At 38.7% G+C, this 22,882-nt stretch overlaps 1 protein-coding gene and 1 long non-coding RNA gene across 3 annotated transcripts in view; one reads left to right on the forward strand and one right to left on the reverse strand.

Annotated features, from left to right (window-relative positions):
- The window catches only part of SLC12A2 (solute carrier family 12 member 2), a 64,852-nt gene extending 45,334 nt beyond the window's left edge, over positions 1–19,518 (reverse strand). The window contains exons 1-6 of one of the 2 annotated variants that reach the window (XM_063295265.1): positions 18,850–19,518; positions 17,680–18,504; positions 9,488–9,607; positions 6,838–6,913; positions 4,527–4,622; positions 123–262 (exon numbers count right to left, since the gene is read on the reverse strand). In XM_063295265.1, the coding sequence (XP_063151335.1) occupies positions 123–262; positions 4,527–4,622; positions 6,838–6,913; positions 9,488–9,607; positions 17,680–18,417 (1,170 nt within the window). In that variant the 5' untranslated portion in view covers positions 18,418–18,504; positions 18,850–19,518. Of the gene's footprint in view, positions 1–122; positions 263–4,526; positions 4,623–6,837; positions 6,914–9,487; positions 9,608–17,669; positions 18,505–18,849 lie in introns of those variants that run through there. The other variant, XM_063295266.1, reaches the window with a different exon arrangement.
- A 27-nt stretch (positions 19,519–19,545) lies between these two features.
- Positions 19,546–22,177, forward strand: LOC134491482 (uncharacterized). Its single transcript, XR_010067336.1, has 2 exons — positions 19,546–20,060; positions 21,880–22,177. It is a non-coding gene; the product is annotated as an uncharacterized LOC134491482 (long non-coding RNA).
- The last annotated feature ends 705 nt before the right edge of the window (positions 22,178–22,882 follow it).

The following is a 22,882-nucleotide window of genomic DNA, read 5'->3' on the forward strand; positions in this document are numbered from 1 at the left end:
TTGCAGTATATTTGACAGTTATAAATCATTCCAATGTAGAGCTGTGCTGAGGAAAACAGTAGTAAAGTTCAGCCTGTGAAATAGAAAGACAACAAAACAACACACTAGAAGAATTAGTTTACCTTAAGTAGTTCAACAACAGTCTCTGCAAAACCAACTACATACATGGCTACAGCAACAGCATTAGCAAATGCAAAGATCAATCCTATTGCACCACCAAATTCTGGCCCCAAGCTTCTGGAAATAAGATAATATGCACCTCCTAAAGAAGAAGAGAGAGTGTAAACTGTGGGTAAGTTTTGATGCAAATTATATTTTTATACACGGAATTTAAGACTATGTCCTACAAGCACTGTTGAACATTCCCAACTGATATTACAAGGACAGGATGTCCTGAATTATATGCATGCAACCTACTTGAACATTTCAAACAAACAAACAAACAAATAAACAAATAAATAACTTTTCCTCATTCTTTTCTATGTGAGGTCAAGTGGCATTACATTCTAGATGGCTAGCATATGTTCTTCTGAATTACAGATGTATAGTAAATATTGCTTGTTCTGGCAATGCAGGTAATAAATATATAAATATTCCATTTAATATCTACAGAAACACTTTAAATCTGTCTACATAAACACCAAGGGCTTCCAATAACTTTGGAAAAGTTATTTTCCAAAAATGTCACATGAAGGAGTAAACCATATGGCATGCACACTATTTTAAAAATTCAAACAGCAGCTGCTAACTAAATATGGCTGAGTCCCTACAGTCTAAAAATACCATCCAGGGGCAAGAAAAGAACCTGGACCAGCCCCACAATACTTTCAAGAACATCTATTGGTCCTAAAAGAGCACTAACCCAGTACTGCAAGGAAGACCAGCTAGAACTCTATCAGAAAACTAAAATTATGGCACTTGCCAAAAGACCCAAAAGCCATTCCTGGAGCATAGATGGCCACAAGACTAAGCAGGTCTCCTGATTCAAATACCTCGGGGTAGCCCTTCATTCTGCTGGCAGTAGGAAAGCCCATGGGGGCTATGTTGCTAAAAATGCAGAGAGGAGCTCATTTGCCATCCTTAAATTCCTTAAGACAAGGGATGGCTACTATATACCTGCAGCACTCAAATTATTCGAAGCCAAGCCCAATAACACAACTTCTTTATGGTGCCCAGCTGGGCCCCTTCTTCAATTTTACACCATCAGAACTTGTACAATCCAAATTTCTAAGATCAGCCCTTCAAGACCCAAATTGTGTCTCTAATGCTACCCTGTGACTAGAAACTGGCTTCATGAAAAGTAGGCTAGAATGTAGGTTACCATACTCAACTATTGGCTCAAACTTTCCTTTTTCCCCCTTGGCCATGCCCATTAACTATGAGTGATGATTTTCAGTCCACATGGAAACAGGCAGCAGCAACTAAAATCTTATCCCTGGGCTTCTCTCCAGTCTTCTACTCAGCATGGGCTATGATCAGGCCAAAGCACTTAAAAACAGTGTGTAGAAGACACAGAGCACCAACTGGATCTAGCCAAGACCCCAAACTTCATTGCCAGTGAATTCAACAGGTACTATGCCTCCCCTATGGCATACCTAACTAAACTTGAAGTACCTAAACAATGACGAGCCTTTACTATGGCACAAAGTCATGCCCTCCCCTCAGCTATCCTCAAAGGCTGATACAGGAATTGTCATGAGTACTGATGGTGAGCAGGAGGAGGCCCCTATCCAGGGGGGAAAACGCATGCGTAGTAGTGAGGAGTTGAGCAGTCATTCAAAGAGACACAGAACAGACCCACCTTGACTTTTGGGGTTTATCTGTATGGGTTTTCTCATGCTTCTTCAGTTTGTTAGGATTTTCTGTCTAACGTAGCAGTAATAAAACACTAGAGACTTATTCCTCATCTCAGCGTGGTTCCTGACTGTTAGGACAGGAATATTCCTTACCAAGAGAGACAATGCCCCTGTGACTCCGGACAGACAGAAACAACAGAGCATGTGCTTTTCCAGTGCCTGTACTATAGAGACATTTGTACTAGCTTCATCTCACCATTACTGTATAAACACCCAGGGCACACAGGACAATTTTACACCGCTCTGTTGCTATCAGATACCAACCCCGCTACAACATGCAATGTCGCCAGGTTCTGTGCAGCAGTGCTCAAAATTCATCAGATGATGTTCTCTTCTATGAACTAGATTTAATAAGCATCTAGTTTGCTATACAGGTAGTCCTCACTTAATGACCAAAATGGGGACTAAGCAACACATTCATTAAGTGAGATATCACGTGACCGCAACTTGTGATTTTACTGCTGGCTTCTCCATTGACTTTGCCATTTGCATACTTCACATCTGGCTTCTGACAAGCAATCACCTGACCGCAGGACACTGTGAGAGTTGCAAGTGCCCACTGGTTATGAAGCGCCCAAATCTTGATCACGTGACCACTGGGATGTTGCAATGATTGTAAGTGCGAGGACCAATTGTAAAGTTCGCTTTTCAGTGCTGTCATAACTTCAAAAGGTTGCTAAACATGGGAGTCGTTAAGCGTGGACTACCTATATTAGACTGCTCTGTAACTTGATATAGTCTTCCATATACTAACCTCTTATGCTGCCCTACACCCATCTAATGATCCTACCCCTTCTCTTAGTTTTTTTATATATACTTTGTTTTTAATACATATATCTTTTATATCTTCTAGCTTTTCATAATTTTTCTAGATTTTTATTCTGATGAATCCTCTATGCTTTTAATGATTGTACGCCACCCTCCTTATTTTGGTCTATAACTGTAACAAAGATTTTGATTTCATTTGTTTAATTATTGTGAATACACAATGTGAAAAGGCGGAATTCTGAATTTTATTTATTTACAGTCTTAGACCAATAAAACACAACAAATACAGAACTTAAAAAATACATGTTAAACCAATCCTGAAATAATTAGTAATAAAAAGGGGATACCAACTAACTTCTGCAAGTATACCTATAGCCGTACTTATAGCTAAAAATTTGGCAACTTTTGTGGTTTCCTGTATATGGTCTTACAGGAGAAGTTATAAACTTTGTCCTAGAAGAGCATTCAAGTATAACATGACATAAATACTGGAACAAAATTAGGCAATTAGCTACAGCAGGCAAAATTCTACTGCCTAGGAATATAAAGCAGAATAGAATCCCATACTACCTTTAAACCATGAAAGTACACTCTTTTTCCTTTATGCCTTTGACTTTGCATTTATGCCACAGAAACATCTTCAGTGGCCTACCCAGTTACAAAAAGAAGCAATCCAATTCCTAACCACCCAGAGTCCCCCTGGTGGGAGGAGATGGGCGGTGACAAATTGGATGGATGGATGGATATTTCCTTGAAATTCATCACCTTTAGGTATATAACATTGTTAAATGATTTCTTTACTCTGAAAAATTAAAAACTGTGAAAGCTTCATCTTGCTGGAATATAGAATCCTCACCATTAGCTGGGTTAGCTAATTTAAGCAAAACAATATTAATAAAAATTCTTTTTGTTAGAAGGTATTAACCATGTAATATTATATTTATAAGAATTGGCTTTACCATATTCAAACTATGTCTATTCATTCTTATTTAAGACATTTTCAAAGATCATAAATTTATCATCCAGTACTGCTATACGAAGTATCTTTGACTATAGAAAGTTATTAAAACTACTAAGAGCACTTACTGAAACAGTGTTTATCAATTTTTATAAAAAGTTTAGTAAGGTGAAATTCTACTATTTACATGAAATGTTCCTTATGAATCATCCTCTTAATTTGCAATTCCATTCATGCTTAAATGAATTCCAGTGAAATTTAAGCCATATTCAAATGTATTTAGAATATATATATTTTGGTACTATTTGCAGATTCCAATTCTGATATTCATGTGCAAAAATGAAGTCTTAAATAAGCACAGTATTAATCTCTTTATTATCAATATTATTAATCACTTGTAAAAAAAGTCTGCCTCTGTGTAGTTCTTAAGTGATCAACACCTAACAGAAACCTAACTCTGTCCTAGAGATAGGTAGACAGACAGACGAACAGAATCACAGCAACTAACTATATGGAAAAAAGACCAAGGGATAAAGTACTGATGTATTTTCTAGAACTTTCCTCACAATCAAAGAACTATAGAACTGCACGCAAGTAACTGTCCTGCTTGCTAAGCAAAACATTCACGATGAACAGAGGCTTTTTATAACGAGTCACCAAAAACAAGCTTTTTGAAACAAACTGACACTGACAAGCAAGCTTAATATTTTGTTGTTGCTGTTGCAGGCTGTATCGAATTGCTGTTGAATGGACATCATATATTCCCTAGTCTTTAACATTTCTTTAAATTACACAGAAAATACTTTCTAACAGGGAATTTACATATATAGGGCACCATCACATTTATTATTGTAAAAAATCTTGATATAAATATTGGGTTAAAAACCATTTATATCAGCTACATTTGAAGACTACTAATCATGTAAGTATTAACGAAGTTTTACCTCCTCTCACAAAACCGTTGGTAGCTATTGCTGATGTAGACAAGCCTGTTATAGTAGTTACAACAGTGGCCATTGCAATAACCAAGACAGCAAGTCCTGCAAGGAAAAAATAATACTTATGATTATTTATAAGAACTATAAATCTCCTAAAACAAATGCATATTATTTAACAAAAGCTAACTAACTACTGATTTCAAACAGAGATGGACAGAATGTACTGAAATGTCAACATCCGATTTACCTTAGAAGTCTATTTATAAGAACCTTTATGAGAGCCGGTTTTGTATAGTGGTTAAAGCATCAGGCAATGGCAAACCACTTCTGAAAAACCTTGCCAAGAAAACTGCAGGGACTGGTCCAGTCTCCAAGAACTAGACACAACTGAATGGATTTAAAAGAAAAAACCAAGAATCTTTAGTACTAGATGATAACATTAGGTCAACCGTCCAGTCACTATCAAGTTGAAAGGCTACAGGATATGATGGTTTATAGAAATATGGCAAAGCAACAAAAGAATTATTACTGAAGGTTCCTAGCCTATATCAGCAAATCTGGAGAACGACACAATGGCCAAGAGATTGGAAAAGATGGGTTTACATGCCAATACCTAAGAAAGGAGACTTAACAGAGTCTTCAGACTGTTGCACAGTATCTTTAATTTCATTGCTAGCAAAATAATGCTTAGGATCATCCAAAGCTGAACAGATTATTATATATGGAAAGAAAAACACTGTATGTTCAAGCTGGTTTTAGAAACAAGAGACATTATTGAAGATAATTGACAAAGCCCAAGAATACCAAAAATAAATCACTATGAGCTTGATGGATTACAGAAAGGTCTACAGTTGTGTCAAGCTGTAATATGTCTTTAGGAAAATTGGAATCTCATCTCATTCTCAAATGCAAAAGCCATGCAGAACAGGAACCCACAGTCCAGATGGAACACAGCAAAACACACTGGCCTCAGGTCAGCAGAGGCTGAATTCTTTCTCCTATTTATTCAGTCTGTCAAATATATACTGAAGGAAGCTGGATTGGAAGATGAACATGGTTTTAAAACTGGAGAAATAAACACCAATAATATGCACTATGTTGATGACACTACTATGAAAGCTGAAAATACAAATGACCAGCAAGATCTAGTAACGAAAGTCAAAGACCTCAATAAAAAAAATGGGAGTATAATAGAGAAGACCAAACAAATGAAACCAGTACAATGATCCAGCCTTAGAGCTGAATACATTGAAGTGGTAGATATCTTCTGCATCTTAGAATTGACTACCAGCAGTACAGGATCCAACAGTCAATAAATATGCTGCAGACTAGCACTTGGCAGGGTAGTAATGAAAGCCTTGGAATGTGTCAGATGCTATGACACATTTATACCTATAAAGATCAGAATTATGTAGGTAATGTTTTTTTATGTGACACTCATGGAAGTGAAAGTTGCACTCTGAAGCAGAATAGAAAAGGATGCTGATGCTTTTGAACTTAGGTGTTATAGAAGGCTCTTAGAATACCATAAACAGCCAAGAAAACAAACAAATCGAACATGGAACAAATCAGTCAACAGTTCTCACTTGAGGCACGAATAAACAGGCTCAAATTATCATATTTTGGATAAGCTCCCTTGAGAAGTCCATAATGCGGGGAAAGGTGAAAGGAAAAGGAAGATAGTAACTAGCAGCAAGGTGACAGGACTCAGTTACAGCAGCAATGGATGCACTGTTGGAAGATCTGAAGATCCAGACTGGGAACTGATCAACCTGAAGAAAGTCTAATTATGTGGTCAGTAAGTGTTGATACCAAGTTGATGGAACATAGTTAACAACTGATTTCAATATATAAAAGTAACAGAAGTAGCATAAATGTCAAACATGCAAACATTTCTTTAAGAAAAAGAGTATAAAATATATTGCTAGTTCACAGCAAATGGAACAGCAATTGCTCTCTATTCTTTTCAAGTGAAGAGTAAACTTCAGCTTTTGTAGAAACCATAGCAGATACTAATTTTTAATAAGGAAAGGAAAAATTGCTAGCTGCCTATATAATACTCTGGGAGTCAAATATAGGACTATTGTTTCAGTTATTTTTTATCTCCACTTTTTGCTACAAAAACAACTGCCCAAAATAGGAAAGGTCTGCAAAAAAAAAAGCATGTTTAACCTCTCAGTTCTCCCTCTTTGAGAAACCTATGGGCATTTAGCAGCAACCCAACTCTATAATTCAGATTCCTGTCAGATGTTAAAAGTCACAGAGCTTTTAGCAGTGGCCAAAATAATATACAGATGTGGCGTTCAGAAGTACTTACCTATGCCAGCTTGTCCTACAATCCAAGATAGTCGAATGAAGAGCATCACACCCCAGATATTCAACATACATCGTACCTATACCAGCATCAAAGTAAAGAACATTTATATTAAAATTAGATTTTTGAAGTAATTGTAACAGTTCAAGTTAAACATTTCCTGTAGGAGAACCAAGCACCTCAGGTTTTCAAGCATTCTTTTCAAGATGCAACTTGGAACCCACCTAACTTTAACAATACGTACAAATGTGTTTTTAGCAAGCAAAACTCATTAAAATTATTACTCTTTTAGTCCAAGGTTGATGGCTGAAGAGATTGTTTTATCTCTTCCTTTCTTATTATACAGTGAGCAACTCACTATACTTGATAGCTTACAAGTTGTGAAGGGGTTGTTGTTGTTTATTCGTTTAGTCGCTTCCGACTCTTCGTGACTTCATGGACCAGCCCACGCCAGAGCTTCCTGTCGGTCGTCAACATCCCCAGCTCCCCCAGGGACGAGTCCGTCACCTCTAGAATATCATCCATCCATCTTGCCCTTGGTCGGCCCCTCTTCCTTTTGCCTTCCACTCTCCCTAGCATCAGCATCTTCTCCAGGGTGTCCTGTCTTCTCATTATGTGGCCAAAGTATTTCAGTTTGGCCTTTAATATCATTCCCTCAAGTGAGCAGTCTGGCTTTATTTCCTGGAGGATGGACTGGTTTGATCTTCTTGCAGTCCAAGGCACTCTCAGAATTTTCCTCCAACACCACAGTTCAAAAGCATCGATCTTCCTTCGCTCAGCCTTCCTTATGGTCCAGCTCTCGCAGCCATATGTTACTACAGGGAACACCATTGCTTTAACTATGCGGGCCTTTGTTGTCAGTGTGATGTCTCTGCTCTTAACTATTTTATCGAGATTTGTCATTGCTCTTCTCCCAAGGATTAAGCGTCTTCTGAGTTGTGAAGGGGTGCTTTATATAAATATAATATTGGTATCTTACTAGAAAGATACTGTTCATTATTTGACATTCCTAAGACAGGCAAAAGTTTCTAATATACATATAAAAAAATAATTAATTAGAAAACAAGATACAAGAAGATGACATTTTTTTAAAGCTAGCTGCAAGTATTTAAAGCTATAATTATTAACAGCTAATCAATGGATTATTAAAAAAAACAAATGTATTACATTTCTGGATTTCAAATAGTAGGAAAAAAGTATTACATTCACCAACAAAAGACTGATCAGTGTTTATGAACCAAAAATATAGTAGTAAAGCAAACATAATAATGTCACTCCAAAAAAATGCATTATTTGTTGTATTCTGTACAACTGTTTTGGAACCATTTGCTTTGTATGACAAGAAAAGCATGAGTATTGAGCCACAGTTTCTCAAGATGCCAAACTGGAAACGGTTTTGTAAGCAGTGTTTAAACCACAGAAACCCATTTGAAAAGGTACAATACTGTCTTTGAAGCCAACATAAGTGGACAGGCAAGGAGAAAATATAAAGACAGAAGCCTCAAATTTAGCATAATTAAAAAAATTAGTAAGATGCTAATTATATATGACTAAGCATAATGTTGCTTATTGCATATTTAAAGTGAATAATATAAACTGTATGCCTTTCACTATTAATCATATAGCTCTATTCTAGGAATATTTCTGCAGTAGAATGACCTGATCAGTTATATGGGATTTGGGTTTTTTCTACGTATTCTTTGGATTACAGTAATCCAACCAACAAAAGAAAAGGTACATAACAGAGTATCAAGAATGCAGATGCACAAATGAAAATATTTTCATAGCTTGGTTTTCTCTATCTACTGTTACTCTTAAATGTATGTCTTAAATGTCTTAAATGTATGTCTTAAATGTCTTTTAAAAAAAGAGTATTTTGGGTAATAATTCTGAAAATAACCAGAAAAACAGACAGAGGTCTCAAAATGTTGGCTTTCCAAGCCATTTTCTGTGGCCCATAACAAGAGTTCATGGATGCTAAACAGCAAGGGCACAGCACTGAGTGCTCTATAGATGTGAATGCTGGGCCACAGGAAAAGCTCCTGGAATAGAAACAGTCTGGAAACAGCAGCCTCACAACTTGCCTCAGTCCAACTGGCATACTTTTCAGGCATAGGGAATACCATTGCCCTTGAAAGACTCCTTGTGATGAGCAGCACCACTCTCTGAGAATCCCTACCTGCTCTCACACCCTCTCTACCAGGCAAGGAGAAACATGGCAAGCAACAAAACATCTCTCTGCTAGGCAAAGAGGGGAAGAAAAAACGCTGCCAGGCAAAAATAGAGAAGTGAAGTGACAGCAAATGAGAAAAAGACTGAAGAAAAGATGTTCATGTTCAGCAAGAAAAGATTAAAAAAATCAGGATTTGCACAACTTTTAGTGGGATGGGTATCCTAAATTATTTCACCTTAGATATGAACTTGAAAAAAAATTACATTTCAAACCAGTAGTAAAACTAAATATTGGTATTCTGGTAAGTGAAAAACACTGTGAGCTAAGTGACCAAAGTGAAATAACTATTTCATAAGCAGTTCTGTTCTGTCCTAAGGTTTTTTTCCACTCATGAAAGTATCACACCCCCTGATTTAAAACATCTGTTAACAACACTAAAGAGAAGACAAGAATTACTTGAAATATCCAAGTTCTACTTACCAATACACCTTTAATCCAACCAAATTTGACAATCCCTTTACTATCAGCAGCATATGTTGCTGTGGCTTCTCCAGTCGGAGTTCCTTCTTCTCCATTTGCATAGCCATCTTCAAATAGCTCCTACAACACAGTAACAATCAGAAGGGAAAGGGAGGTTGACAAGAAAAAGTCTAAACTACTGAATTTCTGTTTAATGTTGATAACACTGTACCTACCAAGGATTAAATAGCAGAACACTTTGATTAATATTAGAAAGCCAGAAAATGTTTCTGCTTTGGAGAAAAGTAGTCTACCACTGTATGATAGCATCTGTTGTTATAAAGCTAGTGAAGCTTTATATAACTTAATGCTTTATATGTTTCATTTATTAAATAAATGGATTTTAATGTAAAGATACTTTGCGTGATATACAGAATATAGTTAAACCAGTAACTTCTACAAAAGATTACAGAAAGTTCCATAGCAATTATATAAAGCATTAATAAAATGTATTATTTTATTTATTTTCTATCCCGCCTTTATTATTTTTATAAATAACTCAAGGCAGCAAACATACCTATTACTCCTTCCTCCTATTTTCCCCACAACAACCACCCTGTGAGGTGAGTGGGGCTGAGAGTGAGCGACTGGCCCAAGGTCACCCAGCCGGCTTTCATGCCTAAGGTGGGACTAGAACTCTCAGTCTCCTGGTTTCTAGCCCAATGCCTTAACTTTTCAATCACAGCTTTCTCTTGTTCTGTGCACTTGTCTTTAATAAACCTGAATTCTGCATATACCTATGGTGCATGAGTTGGGTCAATATTGGAACTAAGGGTGCCAGTTCTTAAAACAACCCTGTGAGATGAATTGGGCTGAGAGAGACTGGCCCAAGGTTACCCAGCCGGCTTTCATGCCTAAGGCTGGACTAGAACTCAGTGTTTCCTGGTTTCTAGGCCAGCACCTTAACCACTAGACTTTATGACCAGTCTTCACATTTACAACTGTCTGTGTCCCCATGGACACATGATCAAGATTTGGGTGCTTCACAACTGGTGGGTGATCCACCGATCACATGATCGCCATTTGCACTTCCAGCAATCACCTGATTGCCATTTGTACACTTCATAGCTGGCTTCTGACAAGCAGAGTCAATAGGGAAGCTAGCAGTAAAATTGCAAGTTACAGTCACTTGATGTCTCGCTTAATGACCATGGCGGAAGTGGGGTCATAAGTCCATCGCAGTGACGTGATGTCTTGCTTGTTTAGTGACAGAGTTGCTGATCTCATTTGTGGTTAAGCAAGGACTACCTATATACCTAATTCATAGGTACAATGTACTTTTACAGTCAGTCAAAAGGGTCATTGTTCTAGACCAGCCTTTCTATACCTTTTTACCCTAGAAGAACCTTGAAATAATTTTCAGATCTTAGGGGACCTCTATATAAAAATCACAAAAAAATACTGTAAAAATTTACAATATAATTCACTTCCAGCTTATACAGTCCATGTTTACAATGTTTACAACATTAGCAAAGCAGCAGGCAAGGAGTTACGTCAGGTGCATAACATTTCCACTACTGTGAGCACTAGCATGGCATGATTATAAAGTTAAAAAAAACAATGGTTTTTTTTTCAATCACAATCTCTTGCAGAACCCTAGTTGAGAAAGGCTGCTGCAGATGTTAATATTTAAAATAGCACAGAAAATTATTATAAGAGGTTTAATGAAAAGTAATGCCTTCATCTTCATAATATCCATATGAATATTTTAATAAATGAAACATAAAAATCATCATTGAAATGAGCTCTATTAATCACCACCATTTGCTACACACTTCTGCCATGACAAACAAGCTTTTTAAATCCATCACAAAAGAACTCCGTACTTTGTCTCTTCTACCAGGACTTGACAGACCTTTCTACCTCTTCATTTGAGTCCAAAATATATCCACAAAAGTATTCCAAAATTTGGGAAAAGGTGGAACTTGCACAGTGCCACATTTGGACTATCTGATGGATGGAATAAGACTGTGAGATCCAACTTCACAACTACCTTTTGGGTGGCCTGTGAGGTGAGATCTGGCACTGTTATGTTGCAACAAAATTTCCTTCTTTTGCTTCTTAACTTTGTTTGTTGTTCCAAAGCTTTGAGTGTTGCAGTATAGTGCTCTGAGATTATAGTAGTACCAGATTCAAGGAAATCTGTGTGAACAACAACACCTGCATCCCAGAAACAGCAATTTCCCTCTGAATGAGGTTCATCCATCTTTTTCATGTGAAACTTGTCAATTGCTCTCACAGGTTGTCCACTTCATTCTTGATCACACAAATCAGCACTTCGCAGTTCACCATTTTTAGGCTCAGCAATGCACAATACTCACATCAACATCACCCACTTCACCATCAACAACCCACATTTGGCAGTGAACTGCAACTGGAAGGAATCCTTCACCAGCCAAAAATTCAATCACGCATGCCATCTGTTGATATTGGAGGCATTACTTTTCATTAAAACCTCACATATGCTATTCTAGTAATTCTCAAGTTAGATACTATAAGATTAGTAGATTGAAGGATAGTTTCTTCAAGCATCTATTGCCAGAATGCTCTCTGGCAGAAGAGATGTCCTCTACTCAAGTGACCTTGATGTTTTTTCATTTCCTAATCTGATTAATACACAGCGTATTTACAATCAGAAGAATACAATAAACTATATATGCTATATTGTAAGGAAATGGAAGAAGTAATCCAGTTTAGTAGCTAACAGTGAAAGGCAAAATAAACTCTTATCTCAGCTGTAAACTTGATCTCTCCCCAAAAGTTTAAGGCAAGCAATTTTAAGCTGGGTTTACCCAATATGTTAAGCCATTGTATTCTTAATCTGGGTTCACTGAATAAACTATACTCACTGGTTTTATACAATACATAACCACAAATAAACTTGTAAGTATACTATTGAATCAAAACTTAGCCCTCTCCATCTGCCCAAATAATATAGATCTACTTTAAAATATTCTAAAGAATAATGAGAAAATCCATGCTTTTAATATAAAATGTTGCTGAAGGGATCACAGCCAATATAATATATCAAAGCCTAAATGAATGCCAAGTTGATTAATGCATTTGTTCCTGGGACAAGGGAGGGAAAGTGAGTTTTGGTTGAACCTTCTTATAACACCAACTGACTTGATAGCATAAAGCACCTCAACAAGTGCTATATGCATAGCCAGTTTCATGGAACCCCAGTCAAGGAATCACTTCAATCAATCAATCCCTAAAAAGCTATAAAGTTTTAGCACATTAGTTAAGTGAGGAAAAAATAATTTTAATCTAATCTGTTTAGTTATTTAGTTTTAGGTATATTAGTGTTAAGTACAGTAGCTTAAACTTGCTTTCTCACACTTATCCTACAGTAGTAATTTCAGTGATTTTCTTTTCCAACAGCAGAAAAATCAAAGTAAAGCAGAACCAATGTGACCAATTCATTTTTGCTTAAGATTTCATTAGCTATATTTCTTTAGTTATCTATCCCCTTTAACAGATTTTCTATTGATTACTTCCAATCTTAAGTTACTAGATAACTTAGTAATTAGCCAGGTGATTAAGAAAGCTTTTATGAGCCATCCAGCTAACATTTCAGTTCTTGACCTCACAGTAATCCTCAAACATGCCACATTTGCACGTAGCTCTGTACGCCAGTCTGCCTTCACACAAGCAACATAACCACAACTATTCTACCTATAAATAGAATCTTTTTTTCTAAGCTACATAAAAAAAATCATTCCCCTGCCTCCAAAGTATTTCCTTAATACTGCAAGATCTCTTGATGAGAAAGCTATGTGAATTTTTCACACAGAAATGCTAATAGACAGCCACTTTCTAAGCAGGATATTATTATCTAATAATAATTTATTAAATTCTTATAGAATATCCTATACTGCTACCTGCTAAGATTGTTTCTAAACGTCTAGCAAATTATTTTTCTAACTATATTAAAAGCAATTTTAAGCAATTTGAAAGTGCCCACTTTTAATGGACAATGTTCATTATCTAAAAATAATATTTCCTTAACCTATTTATTTCTTTCAAGATAGGAGACTATCAAGACTGTTAAAAATACCCTTTTTCCATAAATACATTCCATTTATTTAGATTCAAACAAAACACACATAGCATACACTTCCTGAAAGAACTGAGATCTAATTTAGATAATACTTAAGACCGATAGATTTTAATAATTCTAGTTAAAGCTCTAAGACAACTCAATGAATTCTGAAGTTAACAGAGTTGCAGAGTTCTTGAAATTTGGAGGGAAGAGCTGCTTCAGAGCATGCTCACAAAGCCCCTGCTTTTCCTAGGATTGACAGGCCTTCATTTTCTCCAAACTACATTTTTCTAAACTGGCCATCAGATCTACAAAAAATGGAATCATGTAGTTTATCTACTTATTATGGATCTTAGTTAATGCTCATCTTTATCACTCTATTGCTATCTATTCTCTGTGAAATGTCCCTTACTCAATGGCTTCTGAAGACTAGTTAGAAACCTAAAGACAGAAATCAATATTTATAAATTCCTCTGCACAACATGACATATTGTTCTTAATGTCTCTAGCTGAACATTAAGCGTGTTTCTGCTATGCTTCTTGGAACTAAATGACAGCAGCAACAAAGTTTATATAATAACAAACTTCAAAAAAACATTGCATCTTTAAGATTAATAGCTGAATTTTTGAATATTTATATTTTCAATAGAAGAAAATTTATATTTTCCTCATCATCTCTAAAATGATAGGACTGGGGCAGTGTTAGGTCCAATTCCTAAGAAAAGATTCAAATAAAGAAGTGTGGTTGAGAATTGCATAGCAATAGGAGCAGGAAAGAACAGGCTTTCCCTCAAACAGAAGTGTTCAGTGCAAAAGTGGCATATGTTTTATTGCATGTATAACAAACATTCAATTCAGCCTGATTTCATAGCTTGACTAGACTTAGGAACTAAACCACATAAAATGGTATGTATATTAAACACTGACAGCATACAGTATTTCCCATATGTTTACTTACCATCATTTGCCTCAAGCAACATGTTAAAAATTATACCTATATAACTGCAACCTATGCAAGGTGTTTGCTTGGACTGAGAAAGGCTGTCCAAGTAGTCTACAAAAGAATACCGGAAGACGCTTATACCTAATTAAGACCATTGGTCTATCTACTACAATAATCCAATAATTACCACATAGTAATTATTTAAATTTAAATTTATTGGCCACCCAGCTCCAGTGGACTGTTTAGGTTTAGTACTAATTCTGTTTAGTACTAACTGTTTAGGTTTTCTGACAGTGTTCTTCCAAGGCCTAAAAAAGAAAGGTATTGGGAATTTCAAATAAACATTTCCAATGAAACATTGCTCCTTTCCTTTGATAACAAATGAACAGGATATATCTCTCTCTATAAAGTAAAGTATCCCTTCTCCACATCATAGCACTATTCTGTTATCTAGATAGGGTAATTGTACAGTTTAGACTCCTTACACATCTGTAAAGCAGTTGACACTAATAGATACTAAAGAAAATAAAGGATTAGATACATGAAATGCAGTCAAAATGCTCTGTTCCACATTCACAACTATTCTGACCCTATGAAAAGTGTTGCAGTCTTGAAACAACACCAATTTTGAAGTACTTCGATTCAAAAACATTCTGGAAGGGTAGGAACATCATCAAAACATTTCAAGTGACATTCTGCAGAGTAAATTGCTAGTAAGAAATGGGACTGAATCTTAATGGTTGCTCCCAAAGGAGCAATTTGAAATATACTTGTGAGTGGAAAAAATATAAAGTCACAGACACAGAGTTAATTAGATCATTTGTATCAGTAACAGATATCATGGTCATAAAGCTAACCTTCTTTAAATATATTCACAATGCTTTACTATTAACATTTCACTATTTTAATGCTGTAATTACACTTTTAAAAAAAAAATCAGTTTGAAGTGAACAGAGGACAAAGTATATATGTCATGCAAAAGTTGAAGTATTAATATTCTGTTTTCACATCATTTTTAAAGCCATTATTATACTACCACAAAAACTTCAGTTGCTCTTACCAAAGCAAGACATTTCTCCAGATGCACTAGATGTTTAATTGCAGCTTACCCTTCACTCCTTGGAAGGATGAAAAAGCAGCACATACATGATAAACCTTGGGTTCTACTTTTAAGCCATCACAACATGCATGTTTTGTTACTGGGTTTCATTTTAATCCGTTCAATTGTGTCCCATTCTCAGAGACTGCCTGGACAAGTCCCTTCAGTTTTCTTGGCAAACTTTTTCAGAAGTGTTTTGCCACTGCCTCCTTCCTAGGACTGAGGGAGAGCGACTGGTCCAAGGTCACCCAGCCGGCTTTGTGCCTAAGGCAAGACTAGAACTCAACGGTGTCCCTGTTTCTAGCCTGATGCCTTAACCACTACACCACACTGGCTCTCTAGTCATTGGTAGTAACGTTCTAATAGAATATAAGATGCCAAATATGGGATTAAGACTTAACCAACACAAGATATATTTTTAAACTTCACAAGAAACAATATTGTTGAGACCTAAATTATTATGCATTCTGTGATATCTGATGGTGATACTTAGTTGATATTTACAAGGAGAATATGTATCTGAGCCAGAATACCCAAATACCTGTACTGTTTTTGTTATTTACCTATCAACAATTGTTTACAAACCATGGTACCAAATGCCATGTTGATCTATTGATTATCTCTATAGTCCATTCGTTACGAAATAAGATGAAAACAGCTGCTACATCATGTATTTGTAAAATATAGTTGTACTGTAAGCAAAACGCAAATAACATTTAACTGCAAATTCTTGCTTTAACCATCTATTTGAATTAAAGGAAAAGAGCATTTATTTTTTACTAATATAATTCTTCCACACTACACTATGCAGTAAGTAGATTTTGGAGCAAGCTTTTATTGGATAAGGTACTACAATACCTATTCAACATTCATCATGCCAGATATCTCTTTGGTATCAGCTACAGATGTTTATATCTTCAAAAGGCTGTTAACTCCAGTAAGACAAAACCAGAGTTATTTTTAGCATTTAATATATTGCTTCAACCAACTATCTAATCTTTATAATTTATCAAACAGTTTTTCAATAGCTTAGCTTTCCCAATTCTGTTTTGGGAAATCTCCATTCTTTAGTAAAATCAGAAATATTAATAGTGGCTTTAACATACCTTTACAAAACAGAATTCCATTTTAAATACTAGCATCACCATACAACTGGTAGTCTTCTGTAAGAATATGTTGCACTTTTCCAAGAGACAGAGGTCAGAAAGTATCAAAACCTTCTAATATAATATAAATAAGCACTAATAAAATTCCTAATGAACGATGACTCTTTAAATATGTTTTGTACATGTAGTTGAAGAACCTAAACCGCTGAGGTTAAATTCCTTTCATCATACTATATCATAATGGATATTTAATTCTGACCTATTGAGAAGGCAGTTTTAAAGCAGCCTGCACTATTAACTTTTTTAGCTTTTAATAACATTAAATATGTTATTCTGAAAATAACCTAAGCATATATTATTTATCTACCTATAGAGAGCTTATAAATCCATGAATAGTCCAGTAAGTCTTGCCAGAGAACTAACAAAGAATTTTGAATTAGTAAGTAATCTCAGCACACAGGAAAGCAGAAAACTGGGGGAGAAGCAAAGGAATATGGATGCTTGCTATAAAATACAGATAAAGGCATTTCTTCTGGCCCATCTCAAGCTGGCCTTTGATTCCTACACCATGTAGAGACTTTATACTGTGTTTCTCCAGCAACTACCCAACCATGTCCTAACCTAAAATAGAAAGAAATGTGGGAGAGGGGGAAATGAAGTCATAATACCTTAGACCAGACATCAAGTACTGTTCTAGTGTTCCATTAACTTTTACAGACCTATAAGTAAACTTGCTCCATGCAAATATACACAAACGTGAGACAATATGTAACATAAAGACAGACAGAAAGCTGAAAGAAAACAGTTTTAGAAGTTCCTAGATAAAACTCATCTAGTTCAGGAAAGCCACAGTATTTTTCTACTTCTATACTACCAGCACAACACTACATCAGCCTGATATCCCATCTTTTACTCGAAATGGGGTTATGAGATGTTCTTTATTTGCTCACCATCACTCACCTTGTCCAGCTCATCATGCAACTCTGCGAGACTGGGCCGAATAAGTTTCTCTCCTAGACCAGCAGCAGTTTGCCGATAATAGTCTATCCTTGGTACGGCATCGATGGTGTTGTGGCCAAAGGTGCGCAGGTAGTACGTGTTGGTATGAGTGTCGTAATAGTAGTGATGGTGTCCCCCTGAGCCACCCCCGGAATGTAGGCTCCCTTCACTCAGCACTGTGTCCCCGTTCTGGAAGCTGACATTGCAACCTTCTGTGCCCCCACCTCCGAGTTCACCAGAGCTGTCGTCCCCAGCAGAGGGATCCACGAAATTCACCCGGAACCGGCCTTTTGCTTCCTCGCTGCTCTTCCCAGACCCATCACCAGGGAGTTCAACAGGCGCTTCCGCCGTCCTAGCCTCGTCAGTTACAGCCGCACGGCTCAAGTTTTCCGCCACCAGGTCCACCTGAAAGCGGCTCTGGCTGGGCGTGGGACCCAGCGGTCTGCACAGCCCATCTCCGGCGGCTGCAGAGGCAGGAGCCAATCCGCTCACGGGGTCCGACGAGGAGCCGCCTGTGCCAGCCGGCGCATCCCCGTCACTCGCCGGCAAACGAGATACTTCCTCCGCGCCTGTAGATACTGCATCAGCAGCTCCTCCTCCTCCTCCTCTCCCTGCTGCCGCAGCTTTGAGCCTCGGCGAGCCGGAGCGGGGCGGCGGGGACGACGTGCGAGGAGCTTGCTGCAAAGGTTTTGCTTCCATGGCTTCTTCTCGGGCGGCGACAATGCGGGTCGGAGGATGAACAGACCTTTTTGCGGCTCTGGCTGGGTCAGTGAAGTCCCTCCGTTTCTGGAAGCAAGCAAGCACACAGTCGGCTGCCGCTCGGGGCGCTTTAAACCACCAAATGGCGCCCCGCCGCTGCCGGGCTCCACTACGCCACCCTTGAGAAAAAGCAAGGCAACACGCCGCACCGCCTCGGCAGACAACCGCCCTGCCCTTCCCTCCTGGTCCCTCCGCCCGTCCTTGTAGCGCCGCCGCCTCCGCGCCAGGTGATGATGCTCCCGCCGCTGTCGGCCGCTCACGCCCCTCCGTCTGCAGGGATCCCCCTCCTCGAAGCCAGAGACAAGGGAAGAAGCGAGGAGGTCTCCCCGTTTCCGCTACTTCCCCGTCCTCTTGCTTCCCGCTTCCTCTTACCTCACGTCCCCACAGACAAGGACCACCCTCGCTCCGTCTCCCGAAGTCTCGGACGGATGGAAGCAGCAACGCCACACGCCTCCGTTTCGCTGCCGTCAAGGCGACGGCGCTCCCTGGGGCAGCGCGGAGGGGAGGAGGAAGCCGGCTGGCCGATCCCACACGGACTTACACTTTCCCTTTCTCAGTCTGAATAAGCCAAAGCAGTTACGACACGTGTGCGCGCTTCACGCCGGCCGCTGACAGTCAGCCGCAAAGCTTCCACTGGGGCCTCCGTTATCCCCCGGCTCCCCTGAGGCGAGCGAAGCCGGCGCCAAGGAGCGAACGAGAGCGGGCCGGCGGCAGTCAATCGCCTAACAGCCGCGCGGCTCGGGGACGAGTCTTTAAAGCATCCGCTGCAAGGGGAGCGGGAGGCGGAGGCAAGCCCGAGCAGGGAGGGATCTGGCCCAGAGAGGGCGGGGCAGCGCTCAGGCTCTGCTTCTAGAGACCGCGGATGCTGGCCCGGGGCTGGTTCAAGCGCGCCTCGAGGTAGAGGTCCCTGCTGCGTTGCCGCCGGGAGCCATAGCTGGCGAAACCGCCTTCCAGAGAAAGAAAAGCAGCGAGGCCACGGTCCTGCGTGGCCCGCTCTCCCCTGCAGGGCGACCCAGCCAGCAACGTCCTGCTCTCGCCGCCTCAGGAAGGAGGCATTCACCTCGCCACCCTGCCCCCGCCTCTTCGCGACGGAGCAGGAGCTTTAAGGCGCGCGCGGGAGATGGCGGGTTATAAAACTGACGCTCGGCTCAAAGCGGGGATGGGTGGGCCTGCGAAGCAACTGCTTCCCCGTGGGCGGGCGGCTAGGAAAGTTCCCCGACTCTTCTGCTGTTGGAGGAAGAAAACCAAGATTCAAGATCTCGCGAGGAGGCGCTTAGACGCGACTGAGGCTGCGAGAAGCCCAGGAAGGTTTTACGCTGAGGCGGGCGGCTTATAGAAGGAAGGAGCGATCTCCTTTTGCTGCGGAGGTGTATCCATTCGATTCCAGGAAAAAGCAGCTGAGAACTTCTCAGTTATCAAAATATATTGCTTTTTATTGGTCCAAACCTCCATGATGTCGAAGATGTCCTCCGTTGGGAAAAAAACACAATCCCCGCACAAAAATAGTCCATACAAGATAATACAAACAAGAAATGTAATGAAGAGTGTAGCTGCTTGCATTGGTCTTACCACAATTCTGAGAAGTAAGTTGGTGGCTGTTGCATGTTGTAAGTAGTGATACAATATGCAGGCACTGCACAGGAGTTAATTGAATCATATAGGACAATGCTGTGGTACATACTAGGAAATACACTGTTTTGAACTGAGCATCCTTCAAAACACATGTGAATCCCAATGGCGCACAAACAATGTGGAAGCTATTCCCTGAAGGCCCAAGGTTCAGAAACAACTCCCATTCAGGAAAAGGAGTTACATCCTTGCATCCAGGAGCTTTCTACCACAACACTACGTAAGGGCCCTGTTCTTGCTGCACTTTCAACTGGGTCAAGGAAGGTTGGCTAACATGTCATGTGAATTCTATAGCCTATTCAGTGGAGGGGGTACCTCCAAATCAACCATGTCACATGAACATGGAAGAAAGGTTTAACTCCAAGCTAACTTCCTGCTGAAATAGATGAAACTTGGAGCAGCTCTACAAAACCAAGGCTTTTCTAGACTTTCTGTCTCTGTGCCAACGTGTAGCATAAAAATTGTGGAAAATGGGTCTCCTGCCTGTCTCTGCCATCCTTAGTTGGACCATCATGGATTTTCAAACAACTTTGTTCTCGTAGGGAAGATCGTTTTTAAAAAATCCAAGGGATGATGGGAGGAAATACTGGCTGGATTTGCATACCACATTGAGCCAATCACACTGATGATGTTACCTAGTTGGGGAATGAAACTTCTGCAAGCAAACAACCAACCTCAGAGAGCACTAAGGACTCCACAAATATTTGAGAATTGGGGTGGGTTCAAGGAAAGATAACACAGTGTACATGTAAATAGTTTCAAAATAATTTAGCTTAGTTGTATAAGAATGAATTGAACAAATATCGGAAAAAGACATCTACAACTTCCTTATGTTTGGATTTCCAAACTGATAGGCACCTAATCCTGGCTTGGGACCGGGTTACCTAAGGGACCATCTTCTCCCAGTTGTTTCTACCCATCCAATTTGATCGGGCAGGTTGGGTATGTTACAGGTCCCGTCAGCCAGGGAGTGTCGGTTGGCAGGAACTAGAAGGCGTGCCTTCTCTTCCTTAGCGCCTGCCTTCTGGAACATTCTTTCTCCAGAAATTAAGATGTCCCCGACCCTGTTGGCCTTTCATAAGGCCGTGAAGACCTGGCTATGTGCCCGGGCCTGGGGCCCCAAGCGTGTGAATGGTCCCGTTTCTTGGTTATATTAACATCCATACATTGCTTCTTAGCAGCCATGTATATTTATCTTGTATTTATTTTGTGTTTTAATTGTAATTGTTTTAACTGTTTTATAGTTTTACTGTTGTAAGCTTCCCAGAGTCACTTCTGAGATGGATGGCAATAGAAATCAAATCAATAAATAAATAATCCATAATTGCTGTTAGCTTGAATCTGTTTATTATATGATAAAAACAATTTGTTCTAGTAGGAACTTTGGCATGGAGAATCTATCTTGTGAGGAACATTCAGATTAAAATTCATAAAATTCTCACAAAAGCTGGCTGAATTACAGCTTTTTAAAGAAATCTAATGTGCAGCAACTGTCTTGCATTTGTTAATATTTTTAGGTCCATCTTAACTTTTGCCTTTTGGCATTTAATGTTATGGCAAAAATGGAAAAATACTGCAAAAGTTATCTTTACCTGGTAAAAATATGTTGCATATTTCTAGTTATATTTCAATGCTCCTTTTTAAAATACTTATATAGCAAATATTACATTCTTTAGACAGGCTTTTATTTAGTGTGTAATTGTTCTAATTTATTCACACAATTTTTCAAGGGGCCCAAAGGTTGCTTTAACTTTGTTTTTTCTGTTCCTACAGAATGCTCGTGAAGAACGGGTAAAAGGAATATTTGCACAATTTCTTTTGACTGGTAGAGCCAGAAGCCTGTCATCTGGAAACAACCTAAGTCATATAACTCACACTTTTTGACAGATTGAAGATTTGGTGGCAGAATCTGCTTTCTTACTACAAAATGGCATTAAGAAAGCAGACTGGAATTTACTGATGAAGTTGTAATAACCATGATCATACTAAGTCATGATTTGTTTTACAAATCACAATGGGTGGATTTTTACAATAAACTAAAATCAAATAAGCCACATATTATGTGAACCAGGCTGAGACTTTGCATGTTTTTATATATGTGTATGTAGTGAGGAAAGAACTGTGGCAACTTTATGTGTTTGTGTGTGAAATTTTGCTGTGTGATCTATGTAATTGGATGTAATATGCTGTGATATGGGTCATACAGCTGCATTTATTTGCAACATATTGTGTCAACGTGCCTGCATGCATATTTGTATATAATGCATTATTAATTACATACTTTCATCTGTTGTTAATATTCAGCTAATATAAATACCAAATATTTTCTTATATTATTCTAATATGTATTATTTTTATGCCGAAGCATCTCAGTAGCTTCTTCACTACCAAATGAAGGTTTAGTTTTGGGTATAAACAAGAGTGGTTCAACATAGAGAGGCTACAGAGTTGATCAGAGTGTTGCAATTCAAGAAACTCTTGCCACTGTTAAAACATAAGCAGTCACAAAGCTTGGATTGTTTCTGGCAATGCCAAGCTCCCTACAGACATGGAGAATGTTCCCCCTTAATAACAATATAAGCTAAGCTGGCATGACTAAAAACTTATGCCAGCCTGAGATACATGCAGCTTCTGTTAGTACAACATCCCAAATTAAGTTTTATTCTAAATTTGTTATGATTTTATTGTATATTGCTACTAGATTTGCTGATATTTGGATTGGTACATTAATCTATGATCTCTGTAACTATTCAATATATCATCACATATTCTATAA

The sequence above is a fragment of the Candoia aspera genome, chromosome 2 (genome assembly GCF_035149785.1).
Source record: "Candoia aspera isolate rCanAsp1 chromosome 2, rCanAsp1.hap2, whole genome shotgun sequence".
NCBI lineage: Eukaryota > Metazoa > Chordata > Lepidosauria > Squamata > Boidae > Candoia > Candoia aspera.